This window comes from Pituophis catenifer, unplaced genomic scaffold (assembly GCF_029215685.1).
Source record: "Pituophis catenifer annectens isolate HBS135680 unplaced genomic scaffold, rPitCat1.0.hap2 SCAF_5, whole genome shotgun sequence".
Classification (NCBI taxonomy): Eukaryota; Metazoa; Chordata; class Lepidosauria; order Squamata; family Colubridae; genus Pituophis; species Pituophis catenifer.
The window spans coordinates 31861730-31880970 of record NW_027256885.1 but is presented as its reverse complement, the minus strand read 5'-3'; the positions used below and the strand labels follow the sequence as shown (position 1 = coordinate 31880970).

Here is a 19241-nt window from a genome sequence, read left to right as displayed (position 1 = left end):
TAACGTAGTGAGCTCCCATTACTTGCCCCAGCTTTTGCCAACCTAGCAGTTCGAAAGCATGTAAAAGTGGAAGTAGAAAAATAGGGGATACCTTGATGGGAAGGTAACAAAGTTCTGTGTGCCTTCAGCGTTTAGTCATGCTGGCCATATGACCATGGAATTGTCATCAGTGTTGGCTCTTCAGCTTAGAAACGGAGATGAGCACCGCCCCCTAGAGTCGGGAACGACTAGCACATATGTGCGAGGGGAACCTTTACCTTTACCTTTTAGTTTAATTAAAAGAAAGACTAGCTCAGCTCCACCGTGCATGCATATGCGCCTCCCACTGGCCAGCTGATTTTTGGGATGCGTGGGGGGGTTTTGCACATGCATGCGGGGGGTGGGGGGTCACACACGGAAGCCTCCTAGGTCCAAAAGAGTGGGTGGGGATGAGGCATGCCCCCCCATGGCCCATTTTTGGGCCCAGGAGGCTGCAGGGAGGCCTCGTAGGCCCAAATGGGGGGTGGGGGGAGTGGCGCATCCCCCCTTGGCCCATTTTTTGGCCCAGGAGGCTGCCCAAAATGGGGGTGGGGGTCACAAACGCTTGTGCGGGAGGGGTTGCATGTGCATGTGCGGGGCGGAGGCATGGGGGCACGGGGGGATCCTGTATGCATGCACAGCCCCCCCTGCATTGCATTATGGGTGCCGGCACGTCTGCACGATATTACGCACGTGCACACACACTTTTGGCATCCAAAGTGAAAATGGTTAGCCATCACTGGGATAGACCCCATTGGTTTGATCCTGAATGCCAGCGACTGAAAAAGAAATACTTGTGCTCCCATTTTAAAGGGAAGAGGAGGAGGAGAAGAAAGAAAGAAAGAAAGAAAGAAAGAAAGAAAGAAAGAGAGAGAGAGAGAGAGAGAGAGAGAGAGAGAGAGAGAGAGAGAGAGAGAGAGAGAGAGAGAGAGAGAAAGGAAAGGAAAGAATTCTTTAACTACAGTTACTTTCCCTTCACCTGGGAGAAAGGTGTGGGATTCAGACAGCAATTTTTTTCCTGACTCTAGATATCCTTGGATAGAGATCCTAAAAAAAAACAAAAAAAAACAAAACCTAAAAGATTTATATAATTAGGCCTAAGTTTTAATTCCTCTGCTTCAAAATTCTGAGTGAAAGAAATGTGAGAAATTTTGCATGAAAAACCATAGAGACACACGTAGATTTTGGATTTCTTTTCTGTGGAACTTTTGTTCCACTTCTCAGCTCCTCTGTCCTCTAATTATATACACTTTTATTTTCGCTTAATGATCTCTGGTAGTGAGATCGTTGAGAGAATCAATTTGAGAAATTGCATGGGAATCACCCAGAAGCTTACCCTATAATTATGAATAGCGACTTGGACTGCAGCTTCTTTGGGAAGTTTTCTACTTTCCTATGTGGAGAATTCAGATAATTGTTGATGATGTTACAGACCAAAGGAAAAAGAAGTTAAATATCCCAGTTCAGAAATTACAGATGCTACCGAGAAAGACTGTATTACCAGACTAATAAGACATGATTTAGAATCTAAGAAAAAGTTACCTCAGCGTTAATGGGCCAGATGGAGAAATATTCTTTTATGGGGAGATTTTCCGTCATGATCATAATATTCAGATTATTGGTATTAGTGCCCCTTCCTAAGAGTGTCTGCAGAGTGCCAGTGTCAAAATGCTCCCAGACCCAGCCTATTACTAACCTTCCTTCCTCCTCAGCCAGGAGACCAGATTCTTGGTGGCATTTTCTCACAGTCTTTCATTTATATGAGCATATTACAGTACAGAAGACATCCATTCCAGGACATGCTTTTGGATCATGTGTAAACAGTTGTGTGTTTTAAAATTGGGAGCAAGTTTTCCGTTTTCTTTTTTTAAAGCTATGTTTCAATCTTTCTCTATTAATATATGTATTGTACCTTAGCAACTTACTAGAGAAGAATCTCTCCTTCTTAACACTTCTGAAATGCCAATGGCAATACAGTAATTTTCTATTTATTTGTTTTGCAGATTGCTGACTCAGAGCTATCAACACATTTTGGCTTTGGTTTTTGCTGTGAAAGAGATTAATCAGAGTCCTCTCATTTTAGCTAACATGACCTTAGGCTTCAACATCTACAATGATTATTTTAGTCCCAAACATACTTACAAAGCTTCAATGGAGCTCCTCTTTGCTTCAGAAGCATTCATCCCTAACTATAAATGTCATCTACAAAATAATCTGATAGCTGTCATTGGAGGACCAAGTCCTGTTGCTTTTCTTGATATGGCTACCATCATGACACCTTACAAGTTTGTACAAGTGAGTTTTTCTTTTGGTGAAAACACATGCTTAGTTTTTAAACCTATGACTTTTCAAATATTTCATTAGATATCTTGTCTCTCTAATATTTTATTACTATTCTTATATATTTAGCAGACATAAAATACATTCATAAAATGAATGAATGTCATTTAAAGATCTAAATGATCATGATTTATCACTTATATCTTTTATGTACACTGAGAATTTACACACTGAAGACAAATTCCTTGTGTGTCCAATCGCACTTGGCAAATAAAGAATTCTATTCTATTCTATTCTATTCTATTCTATTCTATTCTATTCTATTCTATTCTATTCTATTCTATTCTATTCTATTCTATTCACAAACAATATTAATTAAAATAATGAATATTAATTTTAAAAAGTCCCAGGTCCCAGACATTAAACCTTTCCGGTTTCCTTGTTTCCTTTAGGTTGCATATAGCTCTGCTCTAGAGGTCAAGACCCAAACTCCATCACGTTTCTTCTACTGGATGCTCCCAAAAGCAATTAGTCAGTACCAAGGACTTCTCCAGATTCTTCTGCATTTCGGCTGGACCTGGATCGGGTTATTTTTCCTTAACATTGGCAACATAGCAGATATTTTATGGAGGAATATTCTTCCTATGTTTTCCCAAAAAGGGGTCTGCTTTGAATTTATAGAAAAAATACCAGCTGGCTTTCTCAGCGAAGATGAAAAAACTGTTCACAGATCCCATGCCATTTTAAACACAGTTTTCAACAGCACAACTAATGTTGTGTTGCTTCACGGGGAATTTCAGAGTATATTAAATGTAAGGATTTTACTCAACCTGTTGGAGTTTAGCAATCTAGGTTATGGTACAAAAATCTGGGTGATGATGGCAGATGTTGACTTCTCATCGGTTCTCTTTCAAAGGAGTTGGGACATTCATTTCATGCATGGAGCTCTGTCCCTTTCAGTGCAATCAGTGGAGGTATCAGGGTTCCAACATCTTGTTCAGATGAGAAATCCAGTTTTGGATAAAGAAGACAGCTTTTTAAAAGAATTCTGGCAACAGATGTTTAATTGTATGTTCCCAACAACTCCTATAAAGGAAGAGGATGAGACTCTTTGCACTGGGGAGGAGAAACTTGAGAGCCTCCCCATGACTGTGTTTGAAACCAGCATGACTGCCCACAGCTACAGTGTCTACACTGCTGTCTATGCAATTGTACATGCTTTGCAGAGTCTGTATTCTTCCCAAGTCTGGCAAAGGACAACAAGGAGGCAGAAAGTCCTCAATCAAGAGTCATGGAAGGTGAGTACTGCAGACTACTTAGAACATCTCAGCAGATACAGTTCATTGATTCAGTTGCAAAGTTGTCTATCGGCCTTTTTTTTTTCCCCATCCTTTAAGCCTATCAGATCTATTTTCAGCTTTTATTAAATTCTGATATTTGTGATTGATCCAGCTGCATGTTTTGCAAGCGATAGTCACCATCAGAGGTGGATTTCACATAATTTTACCACCATTTGCTAGTGCGCGCAGCTTGCACCATGCATGCGGCTTAGAAAAGTGACCCGCAGGTCGCCACTATCAGTTCATGTCAGATTTTTCATCCTCAAGCCAATCACATATAAATTCAGCTTTTAGTCAATTCCAATATTTATGATTGATCTAGTTGTATATTTTTCAAGTGATGATCACAATGTGTTTGGTGAGCACCAACTTCATACCGTATGTTTTATACATTGTGCTTTGCTTTCTACACAATACTTTCACCCCTTATCTGAATGTTTCAGGAAACAATTTTGCTTCTATGTTTGATGACATCTGGTGATCTAATTTTCAGGGTGGTTTTTTTTTATTAACACACCTTAGTTTTTCTTTCTGCCTCTTTGCTTCCAACTGTCACAAAATTGACTCTAGCCTAAGTAATAGGAGGGATTTTCTTTCCTCAAATTTCACAGGATTTTTCATTATTTTCTTTCGGCCATATCAGACAGAAAGGATATTTTTACTTTTACAGATATAGCACTTGAAAACTTTTCTATATTGCAAACTATCTTTTTATTATTATTATTATTATTATTATTATTATTATTATTATTATTATTATTATTATTATTATTATTATTATTATTATTATTTTGAACAGGAAAGACCCCTCTCACTCTGTAATGAGAAGTGCCATTCAGGTTACAGGAAGACCAAAATTGAAGGAAAATTGTTTTGCTGCTATGGTTGCACTCCGTGTCCAAAGGGGAAGATCTCAGATCAGACAGGTAAAAAAAAGAGAGGGAGAGAGGAAGGAACATTTAATAGAGGTACACTTGAGCTAGTTGAGGCTAGGAGTTTTCTCCATTTTCTCAATTCAACAAGAAAAAGAATTGGGAAATAAGGGAATTGGGAAATATAACCTCATAAGTGTATCACCTTTAGTTAGAGAATAGAGTTAGAAGGTCCCTTCCAACTCTTACTGGAATGCTGCATTCACTTTTGGTCGCCATGATGTAAAAAAATGTGAAGACTCTCGAAAGACTGCAGAGAAGAGCAACAAAGATGATTAGGGGACTGGAGGCTAAAACATATGAAGAACAGTTGCAGGAACTGGGTATGTCTAGTATAATGAAAAGAAGGACTAGAGGAGACATGATAGCAGTGTCCCAATATCTCAGGGGCTGCCACAAAGAAGAGGGAGTCAAGCTATTCTCCAAAGCACCTGAGGGTAGGACAAGAAGCAATGGGTAGAAACTAATCAAAGGGAGAAGCAACTTAGAACTAAGGAGAAATTTTATCACAGCTACACCAAATAATCAGTGGAATAACTGGCCTCCAGAAGCTGTAAATGCTCCAACACTGGAAGTTTTTAAGAAGATGTTGGATAACCATTTGTCCAAAATGGTGTAGGGTGAATGCTGTTCTCCTCAGCTGTTTTAGATGAGAAATATAGAAATATTCATTATGAAAATTGAAACTGCCCCTGTGATAGACTATGTAGGTGCCTCAGAAACCACAGTCCATTCACTGCCAGTTCTACAGGGACATTTACCACACATTGATTATCCGTTTTATCTAAATTTACAGGGCATTCTGCTAATTTGCATTTCTTTATTTCTTAGATAACAAGGATAATCTATCTGTCTAAAAGTAGCAAAATGTTACTATATTAAACATAACCTTCACTCACAAAAGGTTGATAGAATTCACTGATATTAAGGGTTGAACTTTGCTTTGTTTTTTTTACTGGATGTCTTTTTAGTGGTCAAGGAAGAAATAAAGTTTCTTTCTATCTAATAATAATAATAATAATATGTGTTCTTTAGTATAAACTCTTTACCAAGAAAAAAGTGATTCCACTGGAACTCAATCATAACAGTAGCATCATTTGTATCAATAAGGCACCATAATATCATGCAATATACTAAAGGCTTTCTGGTAGTGTTTTGACTTAAATACTGTATATACATTTGGTTTTTTTTTTTTTTTCCAGATATGGATGATTGCTTCCAATGCCCAGAAGATCAATATCCAAACAATAAACAGGATTTATGCATGCCAAAGCATGTAAGTTATCTATCTTACGGAGACTTGTTGGCGACAGGCTTAGCCACATCAGCTCTTGTGCTTTCTTTTATCACAATCTTTGTGCTAGGAATCTTCTTGAAGTACCACAACACTCCCATCGTCAAAGCCAACAACCGCAGCCTCTCCTACACCCTCCTTATCTCCCTCCTCCTCTCCTTCCTTTGTTCTCTGCTTTTCATCGGTCGGCCGATGAAGATGACGTGTCTCCTTCGACAGACTGCTTTTGGGATCATCTTCTCCGTGGCTGTTTCTTGCATGTTGGCCAAGACCATCACTGTGGTTCTTGCTTTCATGGCCACCAAACCAGGATCAAGGATGAGGACATGGGTTGGGCAAAGACTGGCCCTTTCCATTGTTCTCTCCTGTTCTCTTATTCAAAGTACTTTTTGTATGGCGTGGCTTGGAATTTCTCCCCCCTTCCCAGACTTTGACGTGTGGTCCATAAATAGTGAAATAATTATAGAATGTAATGAAGGTTCGGTGGCAATGTTTTATTCTGTTTTAGGTTTTATGGGCTTCCTGGCCTTTGTTAGTTTTATTGCAGCTTTCCTAGCCAGGAAGTTACCAGACACTTTCCAGGAAACCAAGTCAATTACTTTCAGCATGCTGGTGTTTTACAGTGTCTGGTTGTCTTTTGTCCCTGCCTACATAAGCACCAAAGGAAAATACACAATAGATGTGGAGATCTTTGCCATCTTGGCCTCTAGTGCTGGGCTCCTGGCTTTTATCTTTTTCCCCAAATGTTACATCATTATAATTAGACCAGATCTTAATAAAAGGGAACAATTAATAAAAAGAGTGAATTAAACTATGTTTCAACATTGTTTCCTTTTTCTCCAGTTGTGAAAACACAGTGGTTCCTACCTGGTATTTAAATTGTACTTGACATATTAACCTTGCCAAAGCAAGCCATTCTATGCATTAACCTTCTTACAGTAGCAACATCACAGGCGGTTGTGTATGTTTTTTCTCTTCTTGCTATCTCTGAGATGGACCTTAAAGCCAAAGACTCTCACACAGTCCATATTGAGTTTTGTTCTCATAGTGCAATTTAAATGATGTCTGTTCATCCTTTACTGTATGTCAAATTGCAAAACGTCCCTGGCCTGCTCTCAAGTTGCCATAGGCAAGAGGGATGGGAAACCGACGAAATAGCACTGCAGCCAAAGACAAATGCACATTCCAGACTTATCTCTCTCAAGGCTGTATCCCATGGTTACGCATAGCAGCCAGAGGGGAATGAGCTCTACTACCCGCGAAATTGCTCCGTTTGCAAATGTGATTGCTGAGACACCCTGGGGAGATGGGGGAAACAGGGTCATGATTGGGGAAAAAATTACATGGGGTCAGAGCTGGCTACACTTTTGAATGTGCCGACATGAAGGTTCTAATAAATAACTGGATTTCTTTTGAAGCTTGGCTCAAGGCTCATGTTTTAATTAGGGCATCCATCGGAACCCTAACACTGGACATGGTTCAGTAAGATTAGGAATCATCTCTAGATGACACTCTATTTGGTTGAGGAAAAGTTTGCTTCAAATTCCTTTACCTTTACAAAACAGGTATAATTTTGTTACCCATTGTCAGGGTTTACTTTCAAGCCAGATTTTCTCAATCAAGCTGATATGCCTCATTTCATTTTCTGTGATCTAATTAGTGTGACCAAGGTTCAAATAATACTTTGGTGGCCTTTTTCTCACCCAATTCACTCAGATCCTTTTTCAAGAATTCATTTTTGTCTGTAATTAAACAGTGTTCCCTGTTAAATTTTACTACATACTTTATTGATTTGTCACATTTTATTGACATTATCTGAAATTTCAACATACAAAGTATTTTTGGTGATTAGTTTAATCAGTTTTCTTTTAGTAAATTTTTTTCCGATCTGCTAGTTTAATTAGTGCTTCTTTACTTAGATGCCAATGATGCAGATGATAGAATGGCAGATGTCAAGTAGAACTGAAAGAAAAATAATATTCTTGTTATATGTATGAATCTGTGTGCATGCATGTGGCCCCAACAACCATCTAATACCAAATAAACTCTTCTTATTTAAATCTCTAGCTTTCCACTTCACAGTCATTCTCTGGCAACAAATAAAGAAGAGGCTTAGAGTTAATTATGACTCTCAAGAAAAAGACCTTTAGAAGCTACCGTCCCTTTATTTGAATGCTCTCGAATTGGCCTTTTTAGTCACACTAGATGCTGTTTTAGGACCTCTTTCCAGAGCACGTTACCATAGTCTTTTGAGACTGAAGGATGCCAATGGTGAGATGGGACACACAAGGACACGTACAAGGAACAAGTAATATAGCATGATCATAATCATGAATGCAACCATCATAAATCATAAGATGCAGCAATGATTGACATAGATACTAAATAGCAATCAACATAATTCATAATAGGATACTAAATAGAAACAATCAACATCAATCATAAAAAGCAACAAAGTTGTAACCATAAGAAACTAAAGAAATAAGTACATAAAAATAAATAAGAAAGAGAAATTTAGACTTGGCTAGGGATTTATATAATTGGATTTATGAGGGATTTATATAACTGGATTGAAGCCTTAGAGCTCTGCTTCCAAACCCTGAATGAGTGGAAACCATGAAAATAAAGCTGACATAAAAACACACTATTTTTTTTTTTCAGTGCTATGGCTGCTGCCCTTCTCCAAGTCTTTGGTTTCTTAGATTAATGATTGCCAACTTTGAAGTAGGTAAATCTATTTTCTCAGATCTTCGTTGCTATTATAGGTAATAATATTATGGAGGTTATGTTAAGATAAATCAATATAAGAGGGATACTTTTCTTTTCTCAAAAAGAAAATGATTTAAACACTATAATTTTATAGTGCCATGTAAATGCTTCCTAAAAGCTACAAGGTGCTTGAAAATACATTCATAAAATGAATGAATGTCATTTAAAGATCTAAATGATCATGATTTATCACTTATATCTTTTATATACACTGAGAGTTTACGCACTGAAGACAAATTCCTTATGTGTCCAATCGCACTTGGAAAATAAAGAATTCTATTCTATTCTATTCTATTCTATTCTATTCTATTCTATTCTATTCTATTCTATTCTATTCTATTCTATTCTATTCTATTCTATTCTATTCCATTCCATTCCATTCCATTCCACTCACTCTGTTCTGTTCTGTTCTGTTCTGTTCTGTTCTGTTCCGTTCCGTTCCGTTCCGCTCCGCTCCGCTCCGCTCCGCTCCACTCCGCTCTGCTCTGCTCTCTTCTATTTACTATTCTATTCTGTTCTGTTCTCTTCTCTTCTATATTCTATTCTATTCACAAATAATATTAATTAAAATAATGAATATTAATTTTAAAATGTTGCAGGTCCCGGACATTAAACCTTTCCAGTTTCCTTGTTTCCTTTAGGTTGCATATAGCTCTACTCTAGAGATCAAGACCCAAACTCCATCTCATTTCTTCTACTGGATGTTCCCAAATGCAATTAGTCAGTACAAAGGACTTCTCCAGATCTTTCTGCATTTTGGCTGGACCTGGATCGGGTTATTTTTCCTTAACATTGGCAACATAGCAGATATTTTATGGAGGAATATTCTTCCTATGTTTTCCCAAAAAGGGGTCTGCTTTGAATTTATAGAAAAAATACCAGCTGGCTTTTTCAGCGAAGATGAGAAAACTGTTCACAGTTCCCATGCAATTTTAAAAACAGTTTTCAACAGCACAACTAACGTCGTGTTGCTTCACGGGGAATTTCAGAGTATATTAAACGTAAGGTTTTTACTCAACCTGTTGGAGTTTAGCAATCTAGATTATGGTACAAAAATCTGGGTGATGACGGCAGATGTTGACTTTTCATCGGTTCTCTTTCAAAGGAGTTGGGACATTCATTTCATGCATGGAGCTCTGTCTCTTTCAATGCAATCAGTGGAGGTATCAGGGTTCCAAAATCTTGTTCAGATGATAAACCCAGCTTTGGATAAAGAAGACAGCTTTTTAAAAGAATTCTGGCAACAGATGTTTAATTGTATGTTCCCAACGACTTCTATAGAGGAAGAGGATGAGACTCTTTGCACTGGGGAGGAGAAACTTGAGAGCCTCCCCATGACTGTGTTTGAAACCAGCATGACTGCCCACAGCTACAGTGTCTACATTGCTGTCTATGCAATTACACATGCTTTGCAGAGTCTGTATTCTTCTCAAGTCTGGCAAAGGACAACAAGAAGGCAGAAAGTCCTCAATCAAGAGTCATGGAAGGTGAGTACTGCAGACTACTTAGAACATCTCAGCAGATATAGTTCATTGATTCAGTTGCAAAGTTGTCTATCGGCCTTTTTTTTTTTTTTCATCCTTTAAGCCTATCAGATCTATTTTCAGCTTTTATTAAATTCTGATATTTGTGATTGATCCAGCTGCATGTTTTGCAAGTGATAGTCACCATCAGGGATGGGTTTCACATGATTTTACCACTGGTTTGCCCCAGGGGTGGGTTTTAAAAGTGTTTACTACCGGTTCTGTGGCGTGGCTTATTTTCTGGGCGTGGCTTGATGGTCATGTGAGAATTATTTAGGATTTAGCAGAGGTACTGGTCTATCAGGCTTTTAACTGCTTGCAGAGCAGGGGGGCGGAGGGGCGGGGGGGGGGCAGAACAGGTTTGGTGATGTCATATCTTCACTGCTACTGGTTCGGCAGAACCAGGAGGAACTCACCACTGGTTTGCTCGCTTGCACACATCACGTGGCTTAGAAAACGTGGCTAAATAGGACGGCATAGCGCCAGGGCATAGCAAACCCTCAGGTCGCCAGTACGGGTTTAGCCTGAACCAGTCTGAACTGGCTGAATACTAGCACTGGTCACAATGTATTGGATGATCACCAGCTGTGTGTGTGCTTTGCTTTCTATGTGATAATGTAATTTTTATTTTGCTTTATCTTCAGTTATTTTAACTTGTAGTATGTACTGTTTAGAAAATTTGACTGCATTGCTTCAATGTCAGATTTTTCATCCTCGAGCCAATCACATATAAATTCAGCTTTTAGTCAATTCCAATACTTATGACTGTCTACGTGTATATTTTTCAAGGGATGATCACAATGTGTTTGGTGAGCACCAGTTTCATACCATATGTTTTATACATTGTGCTTTGCTTTCTACACAATAAGATTTATATTTTTTTGCTTTTTTTTTGCTTTAGCTAAAAGCTTTTTGCTTTTAAATTAGAGCATTTGACTGCTCTAACTTATAACTATAAATATTGTTATTCTATTTGTTGGGCTCATCATCAAATTATCCATTTATGGTGAATCATCTTCTTTTAATGACCCCATAATCCCTTGTGGGGTGGAGTCTGGGCAACTGAATGGAGTGAGCAGAGAATTTACTGGCCGGATGCCCTACTTGTCACCAATGCAGAGTTTTGTTCAGCAGATATATTCTCATTGTGCCCAGAGAGAGAAATATCTGCCTCTACCTAGGATTGAACTCACAGCCTCTTGATTTTGAGGCGAGAGCTCCACCTCTAGGCCACCGTACCACTCCCTCCATTTATGGTGAATGATCAGAAATAATTTTTTAAAAAATTTGATTTATATGCCGCCCTTCTCCGGAGACTCAGGGCGGCTTACAGTGCGTTAAGCAATAGCCTTCATACTTTTGTATATTTTTATACAAAGTCAGCTTATTGCCCCCACAAACTGGGTCCTCAATTTACCTACCCTAAAAAGGATGGAAGGCTGAGTCAACCTTGAGCCTGGCGAGATTCAATCTTACTTTAATTGCAGACAGCTGGTGTTAAATTACAGTGCTTAGTCTGTTGAGCTATCGAGGCTCCTGGATTAATTAAAATTACATCCTTATTTTGCACTGAAAAATAAATAAAATGCAATTTTATCCTAGCAAATACAAACTTGGCAATTTCTATGATATAGAGAACATCGTTTATCTTTTTGACTTTTCTTTGTGATACGGCATTCATTCATAATAAAATATATAGTTGCCTAGTTTATAGGCCTTTGTAGTAATATATGGAAGCTTTCAGTGGAATCATATAGTAATGGTTATTTCTAAATACGTTACTAGCAGTGTATAAAATGTTTTATTTGCTGAATTGCTTTGTTTACATTATAGTAGCGTTTTGAGGGGCAATTAATTACAGTATGGATGCTGATTTATTAAAATGCATTCTTACCTTTGTACCTTTTTTATCTTGTGTTTTTAAAGCTTCACCATTTTCTGCAGAGTATATCATTTAATAGCAATACTGGTGAGATTTCCTTTGATAGCAATGGGGAAATAGTTGCAGGATTTGATATTATAAACTGGATCACATTTCCAAATCAGACATTTCTTAGAGTCAAAGTTGGAAGGATAGATCCAAGAACACTCTCTGATGAACCATTGACTATTTCTGAAGAGAAGATCATTTGGCCCAACCAGTTTAATCAGGTGAGATTCATCTTATTTCATTATGGCTTGGTTCAATTTTATTACGATGAGTCATGATTTTCAGGTTCATACCTCATTACAAAGTGCTTATATTGTCTTCCCTTCATTCTGAAGAAATGTCCACTTCTGACTATTTCTTTAACATTTGCTTTTAGATAACCTACTGTATAGCAACAATTTTAATATTGCCTAATTCCTTTCTCTCCAATACTCCAGAAAAAATAAATATTTTAAAAAATATTAATTTATTAAAGCAAATAATACTTGGACAGTTTAATTAGCTATGATTTAACATTTCCAGTAGCAGTAATTTATTATCAGATTTTTACACCTTTAGCTTTAAGAAGGCTGGGCAGTTTAGATGTTAATTTTCATTTATTTCATCACCACAAGAAATATCCTATGAAGCTCAAGAAGCTTCTTGGATGAGAAGGGAAAAATCTTCAAAGAAAAACCAGAAAAGCCAATTGCTTCTTGAAAAAGCACCTTTGGGACACTCATGACATGGCTGACGGAGAATCTCCATAGACAATAAAAGAGAATACTTGCAGCTCAGGGTTGATATGACAGGTCCTTGGTCATTACATCCCATACATAGAGGGAGGAATGTTACCTAGTTTGGGTAATGAAACATCTGCAAGAAAACAAGCAAGCTCAGAGAGCTCTAAGGATCCCTTATTTGCATTTTTTTTCTGCATCTAAACTTAATAATCAATGATTGTATAATCATACGGCTGAAGTGAGCAAATACCAATCCTTTTGTCTCAACTGGATGATGAGCATCCTTTCTAGAAATGTTAAGGACTATCAAAAATCCCAGACTCATTTCTTAATGATTGCTATGGATTTTAAAATCACTGTCAGCTATGGAGACATTTCTATTGAACACAAAGGCATCTTGGAGAGATTCAATTCTTTTTCCCTAATCCAAGTTAACTCTATCTGGATGATTGTAGAAAGTACATACCTATGCTTTCCGGAATGGTTTCTATTAGTTTTGACTTTTTCCAAATTGCATATTGAGACTGCAACATTGCTTTTTTAGGCAGTTAAAGATGTTAATTGTCAATCTTGTCAATTGAGAGTCTAAATTCCTGGTGCATGTACTTCTTCTTCTTCTTGTGCCATATCCATCATCGGACATTGGCAATCATGTTGCAATCCTATTTTTGTCAACAGCCCCATGAAAAAGTGCTGCTGAGTTTTGTCCAAACCACTCCCTTAGGTTTTGAAGCAGGGGTGAAATGCACCCGGTTCGGACCAGATCACCCGATCCAGTAGTGATGGCAGTGGGTGGTTCGGAGAACCGGTAGCAAAAATCCCTGCACCCCCCCACATGCCCAGCTGAGCTGCACAATCATCAGAGGCTTTTTTTTTTTTTTTTACTTTTAAAAGCATTTTTATACAACTTCTTCCGACGGAAAACATGCTTTTAAAAGTAAAAAAAAGCCTCTGATGATCACGCGGCTCAGCTGGGATCATCATAGGCTTTTCAAAGCATTTTTTTCTGCAACCTCTTGGCCGAAGAGGTGGTAAAAAAAATGCTTTGAAAAGTCTCTTACGATCCCAGCTGAGTTGCCTGATCGGCAGATGCTTTTCAAAGCATTAGAAAAAATGCTTTGAAAAGTTAAAAAAAAAAAGTTGGCCACGCCCACCCAGTCACATTACACTTTAACCCCCCCCCCAAAGCAACACCCACAGAACCGGTAGTAACAAATCTTACATTTCACCCCTGTTTTGAAGCCATGATGTTCTTCTTCTGCCTGCACCTTGTTTGCCTTCAATCTTTCCCTGGAGGATTAAGTGAAAGTAGCCGTCTTTTTCAGGGTGTTTGCATCACATGTCCAAAATATTCGAACTTTTGCTTTTTAATGGCTTTGATGATTTACCTTTGCTTTCCCAGGTGGCTTATCACCTCCTGATTTGTGATTTTGTTAACCTAGTTTATATGTAACAGCCGTCTATAAATCCACATTTGAAATGCTTCTAGTTTCTTCAAGTGGTTTTCTGTCTGAGACCAACTCTCTACTCCATAGAGCAGGATAGAAAAGATGGAACATCTGACAAGCTTGATTTTCAGCCTTAGGCTTCTGTCGTGACTGCAGAAGACCTTTTTTCATTTTGAAGAATGCTGTTCGAGTGCATGTACTTGGCGGCACATAATTACTCTTGGTGGAAATTCCCAGCTTTAGGCTAGAGTGGAAGTGGAATAAAAGCAGAAATAAACAACAACAACAACAAAAGATAAATGCAATTCAAAACCACACGACTATTAAAGTCAAAAAAGAATGAGATTGGTCCATTTATTTGTCAGCAATTCTGCTGGCTAAAAGGGGAAATGTCATAACGTGATATCCTCAGGCTTGTTTCATCTAGACGCATCTGAATCAGTGGTGAAATCCAATTTTTTTACTACCGGTTCTGTGGGCATGGGTTGGTGGGAGTAGTGTGGCTTGGTGGGTGTGGCAGGGGAAGGATACTGCAAATCTCCATTCCCTCCCCACTCCTAGGGGAAGGATATTGCAAAATCTCCATTACCAGCCTACCCTGGGGCCAGCCAGAGGTGGCATTTGCCGGTTCTCCGAACTACTCAAAATTTCCATTACCGGTTCTCCAGAACCTGTCAGAACCTGCTGGATTTCATCCCTTATCTGAATGTTTCAGGAAATAATTTTGCTTCTATGTTTGATGACATCTGGTGATCTAATTTTCAGGGTGGTTTTTTTTTATTAACACACCTTAGTTTTTCTTTCTGCCTCTTTGCTTCCAAGTGTCACAAAATTGACTCTAGCCTAAGTAATAGGAGGGATGTTCTTTCCTCAAATTTCACAGTATTTTTCATTATTTTGTTTCGGCCATATCAGACAGAAAGGATGTTTTTACTTTTTCAGATATAGCACTTGAAAACTTTTCTATATTGCAAACTATCTTTTTATTATTATTTTGAACAGGAAAGACCCCTCTCACTCTGTAATGAGAAGTGCCATTCAGGTTACAGGAAGACCAAAATTGAAGGAAAATTGTTTTGCTGCTATGGTTGCACTCCGTGTCCAAAGGGGAAGATCTCAGATCAGACAGGTAAAAAAAAGAGAGGGAGAGAGGAAGGAACATTTAATAGAGGTACACTTGAGCTAGTTGAGGCTAGGAGTTTTCTCCATTTTCTCAATTCAACAAGAAAAAGAATTGGGAAATAAGGGAATTGGGAAATATAACCTCATAAGTGTATCACCTTTAGTTAGAGAATAGAGTTAGAAGGTCCCTTCCAACTCTTACTGGAATGCTGCATTCACTTTTGGTCGCCATGATGTAAAAAAATGTGAAGACTCTCGAAAGACTGCAGAGAAGAGCAACAAAGATGATTAGGGGACTGGAGGCTAAAACATATGAAGAACAGTTGCAGGAACTGGGTATGTCTAGTATAATGAAAAGAAGGACTAGAGGAGACATGATAGCAGTGTCCCAATATCTCAGGGGCTGCCACAAAGAAGAGGGAGTCAAGCTATTCTCCAAAGCACCTGAGGGTAGGACAAGAAGCAATGGGTAGAAACTAATCAAAGGGAGAAGCAACTTAGAACTAAGGAGAAATTTTATCACAGCTACACCAAATAATCAGTGGAATAACTGGCCTCCAGAAGCTGTAAATGCTCCAACACTGGAAGTTTTTAAGAAGATGTTGGATAACCATTTGTCCAAAATGGTGTAGGGTGAATGCTGTTCTCCTCAGCTGTTTTAGATGAGAAATATAGAAATATTCATTATGAAAATTGAAACTGCCCCTGTGATAGACTATGTAGGTGCCTCAGAAACCACAGTCCATTCACTGCCAGTTCTACAGGGACATTTACCACACATTGATTATCCGTTTTATCTAAATTTACAGGGCATTCTGCTAATTTGCATTTCTTTATTTCTTAGATAACAAGGATAATCTATCTGTCTAAAAGTAGCAAAATGTTACTATATTAAACATAACCTTCACTCACAAAAGGTTGATAGAATTCACTGATATTAAGGGTTGAACTTTGCTTTGTTTTTTTTACTGGATGTCTTTTTAGTGGTCAAGGAAGAAATAAAGTTTCTTTCTATCTAATAATAATAATAATATGTGTTCTTTAGTATAAACTCTTTACCAAGAAAAAAGTGATTCCACTGGAACTCAATCATAACAGTAGCATCATTTGTATCAATAAGGCACCATAATATCATGCAATATACTAAAGGCTTTCTGGTAGTGTTTTGACTTAAATACTGTATATACATTTGGTTTTTTTTTTTTTTCCAGATATGGATGATTGCTTCCAATGCCCAGAAGATCAATATCCAAACAATAAACAGGATTTATGCATGCCAAAGCATGTAAGTTATCTATCTTACGGAGACTTGTTGGCGACAGGCTTAGCCACATCAGCTCTTGTGCTTTCTTTTATCACAATCTTTGTGCTAGGAATCTTCTTGAAGTACCACAACACTCCCATCGTCAAAGCCAACAACCGCAGCCTCTCCTACACCCTCCTTATCTCCCTCCTCCTCTCCTTCCTTTGTTCTCTGCTTTTCATCGGTCGGCCGATGAAGATGACGTGTCTCCTTCGACAGACTGCTTTTGGGATCATCTTCTCCGTGGCTGTTTCTTGCATGTTGGCCAAGACCATCACTGTGGTTCTTGCTTTCATGGCCACCAAACCAGGATCAAGGATGAGGACATGGGTTGGGCAAAGACTGGCCCTTTCCATTGTTCTCTCCTGTTCTCTTATTCAAAGTACTTTTTGTATGGCGTGGCTTGGAATTTCTCCCCCCTTCCCAGACTTTGACGTGTGGTCCATAAATAGTGAAATAATTATAGAATGTAATGAAGGTTCGGTGGCAATGTTTTATTCTGTTTTAGGTTTTATGGGCTTCCTGGCCTTTGTTAGTTTTATTGCAGCTTTCCTAGCCAGGAAGTTACCAGACACTTTCCAGGAAACCAAGTCAATTACTTTCAGCATGCTGGTGTTTTACAGTGTCTGGTTGTCTTTTGTCCCTGCCTACATAAGCACCAAAGGAAAATACACAATAGATGTGGAGATCTTTGCCATCTTGGCCTCTAGTGCTGGGCTCCTGGCTTTTATCTTTTTCCCCAAATGTTACATCATTATAATTAGACCAGATCTTAATAAAAGGGAACAATTAATAAAAAGAGTGAATTAAACTATGTTTCAACATTGTTTCCTTTTTCTCCAGTTGTGAAAACACAGTGGTTCCTACCTGGTATTTAAATTGTACTTGACATATTAACCTTGCCAAAGCAGGCCATTCTGTGCATTAACCTTCTTACAGTAGCAACATCACAGGCGGTTGTGTATGTTTTTTCTCTTCTTGCTATCTCTGAGATGGACCTTAAAGCCAAAGACTCTCACACAGTCCATATTGAGTTTTGTTCTCATAGTGCAATTTAAATGATGTCTGTTCATCCTTTACTGTATGTCAAATTGCAAAACGTCCCTGGCCTGCTCTCAAGTTGCCATAGGCAAGAGGGATGGGAAACCGACGAAATAGCACTGCAGCCAAAGACAAATGCACATTCCAGACTTATCTCTCTCAAGGCTGTATCCCATGGTTACGCATAGCAGCCAGAGGGGAATGAGCTCTACTACCCGCGAAATTGCTCCGTTTGCAAATGTGATTGCTGAGACACCCTGGGGAGATGGGGGAAACAGGGTCATGATTGGACTAAGAGAAATTTAGTCTTGGCTAGGGATTTATATAATTGGATTTATGACGGATTTATATAATTGGATCGAAGCCTTAGGGTTCTACTACCAAACCCTGAATGAGTGGAAACCATGAAAATAAAGCTGACATAAAAACACACTAATTTTATTTATTTTATTTTATTTATTTTGTATTTTTTGTCAATGCTATGGCTGCTGCCCTTCTCTAACTTTTTGGTTTCTTAGATTAATGATTGCCAACTTTGAAGTAGGTAAATCTATTTTCTCAGATCTTCATTGTAATTATAGGTAATATCATTATGGAGGTTATGTTAAGATAAATCAAAATAAGAGGGATACTTTTCTTTTCTCAAAAAGAAAATGATTTCAAGTATAATTTTATAGTGCCATGTTATGCTTCCTAAAAGCTACAAAAATTTGAATTAAAAACAACAACAACCTTCCAGAGTGCTTTTTTAAAATTTAAATGTTTATTTAAATGTTGCTGCCTCCTTGTGTTGCTTTCAATAGCATTTTTCCCCCTAGCCTAGAGAAAAATCATGGCTTGGGAATTAACTCAGGCATGATAACCTACTCTATAATTATGAACGTGGAATCGGTCTGCAGCTTCTTTGGGTCTGTGGAGAATTCAAGTGGCTGTTCATGACATTACAAATCCATGTAAATAAGACTTGAATATCCTCTAGCACTTCAGAATGAAAGATGCTAACAGAGAGAGTCTGCATTAATAGGCTAGTAAGAGATGGTTTGCAGTATGCCTCTTTGACTTAGGCTCTCCAACTTGAGGCTGCCTCAGCATTTATGGACCCAATGGATAAAGGTTCTTTTACAAGGAGATTTTCATTCATGGTTATAATATTTAACTTACTGGCATTCATGCTTCTTCCTAAGATTGTCTGCAAGGTTCCAGTGTTAAAATGCCGCAGGTCCCAGCCCATTACTATCATTCATAAATATTATCAGCCAGGAGACAGGATCATTGGTGGTATCTTATCACAGTCTTTCATTCTTATTAATACAATGATGTTCAGAAGACCCCCACTCCAGGAAATACTTTTGGATCATATGTAAGCCTTTTAAACTTACAATTTTTTTCTGTTTCTTATATTTCAATCCTGCAGTATTGACATGCTTAGAGAATTACACCTTATTAACCTACAAATGAAGAACTTCTCTTAAAAGCTTCTGACATATCAGAGGTAATACAGTAATTTTCTTTCTTTTTC

General features: G+C 38.1%; 1 protein-coding gene across 1 annotated transcript; it reads left to right on the top strand.

Annotated features, from left to right (window-relative positions):
* The first annotated feature begins 2106 nt into the window (after positions 1–2106).
* Positions 2107–17491, top strand: LOC139317640 (vomeronasal type-2 receptor 26-like). Its single transcript, XM_070944724.1, has 6 exons — positions 2107–2313; positions 3393–3596; positions 9275–10120; positions 12083–12307; positions 15259–15385; positions 16590–17491. Exons 1-6 carry the CDS (start codon positions 2107–2109, stop codon positions 17489–17491), a joined length of 2511 nt encoding a protein of 836 aa, XP_070800825.1.
* The last annotated feature ends 1750 nt before the right edge of the window (positions 17492–19241 follow it).

Coding starts and splice junctions, on each gene's coding strand:
- LOC139317640 (XM_070944724.1), top strand. CDS start 2,107: ATGACCTTAGGCTTCAACATCTACAATGATTATTTTAGTCCCAAACAT. Junction 10,121..12,082: donor TCAATCAAGAGTCATGGAAG/GTGAGTACTGCA, acceptor GTGTTTTTAAAG/CTTCACCATTTTCTGCAGAG. Junction 15,386..16,589: donor GAAGATCTCAGATCAGACAG/GTAAAAAAAAGA, acceptor TTTTTTTTCCAG/ATATGGATGATTGCTTCCAA.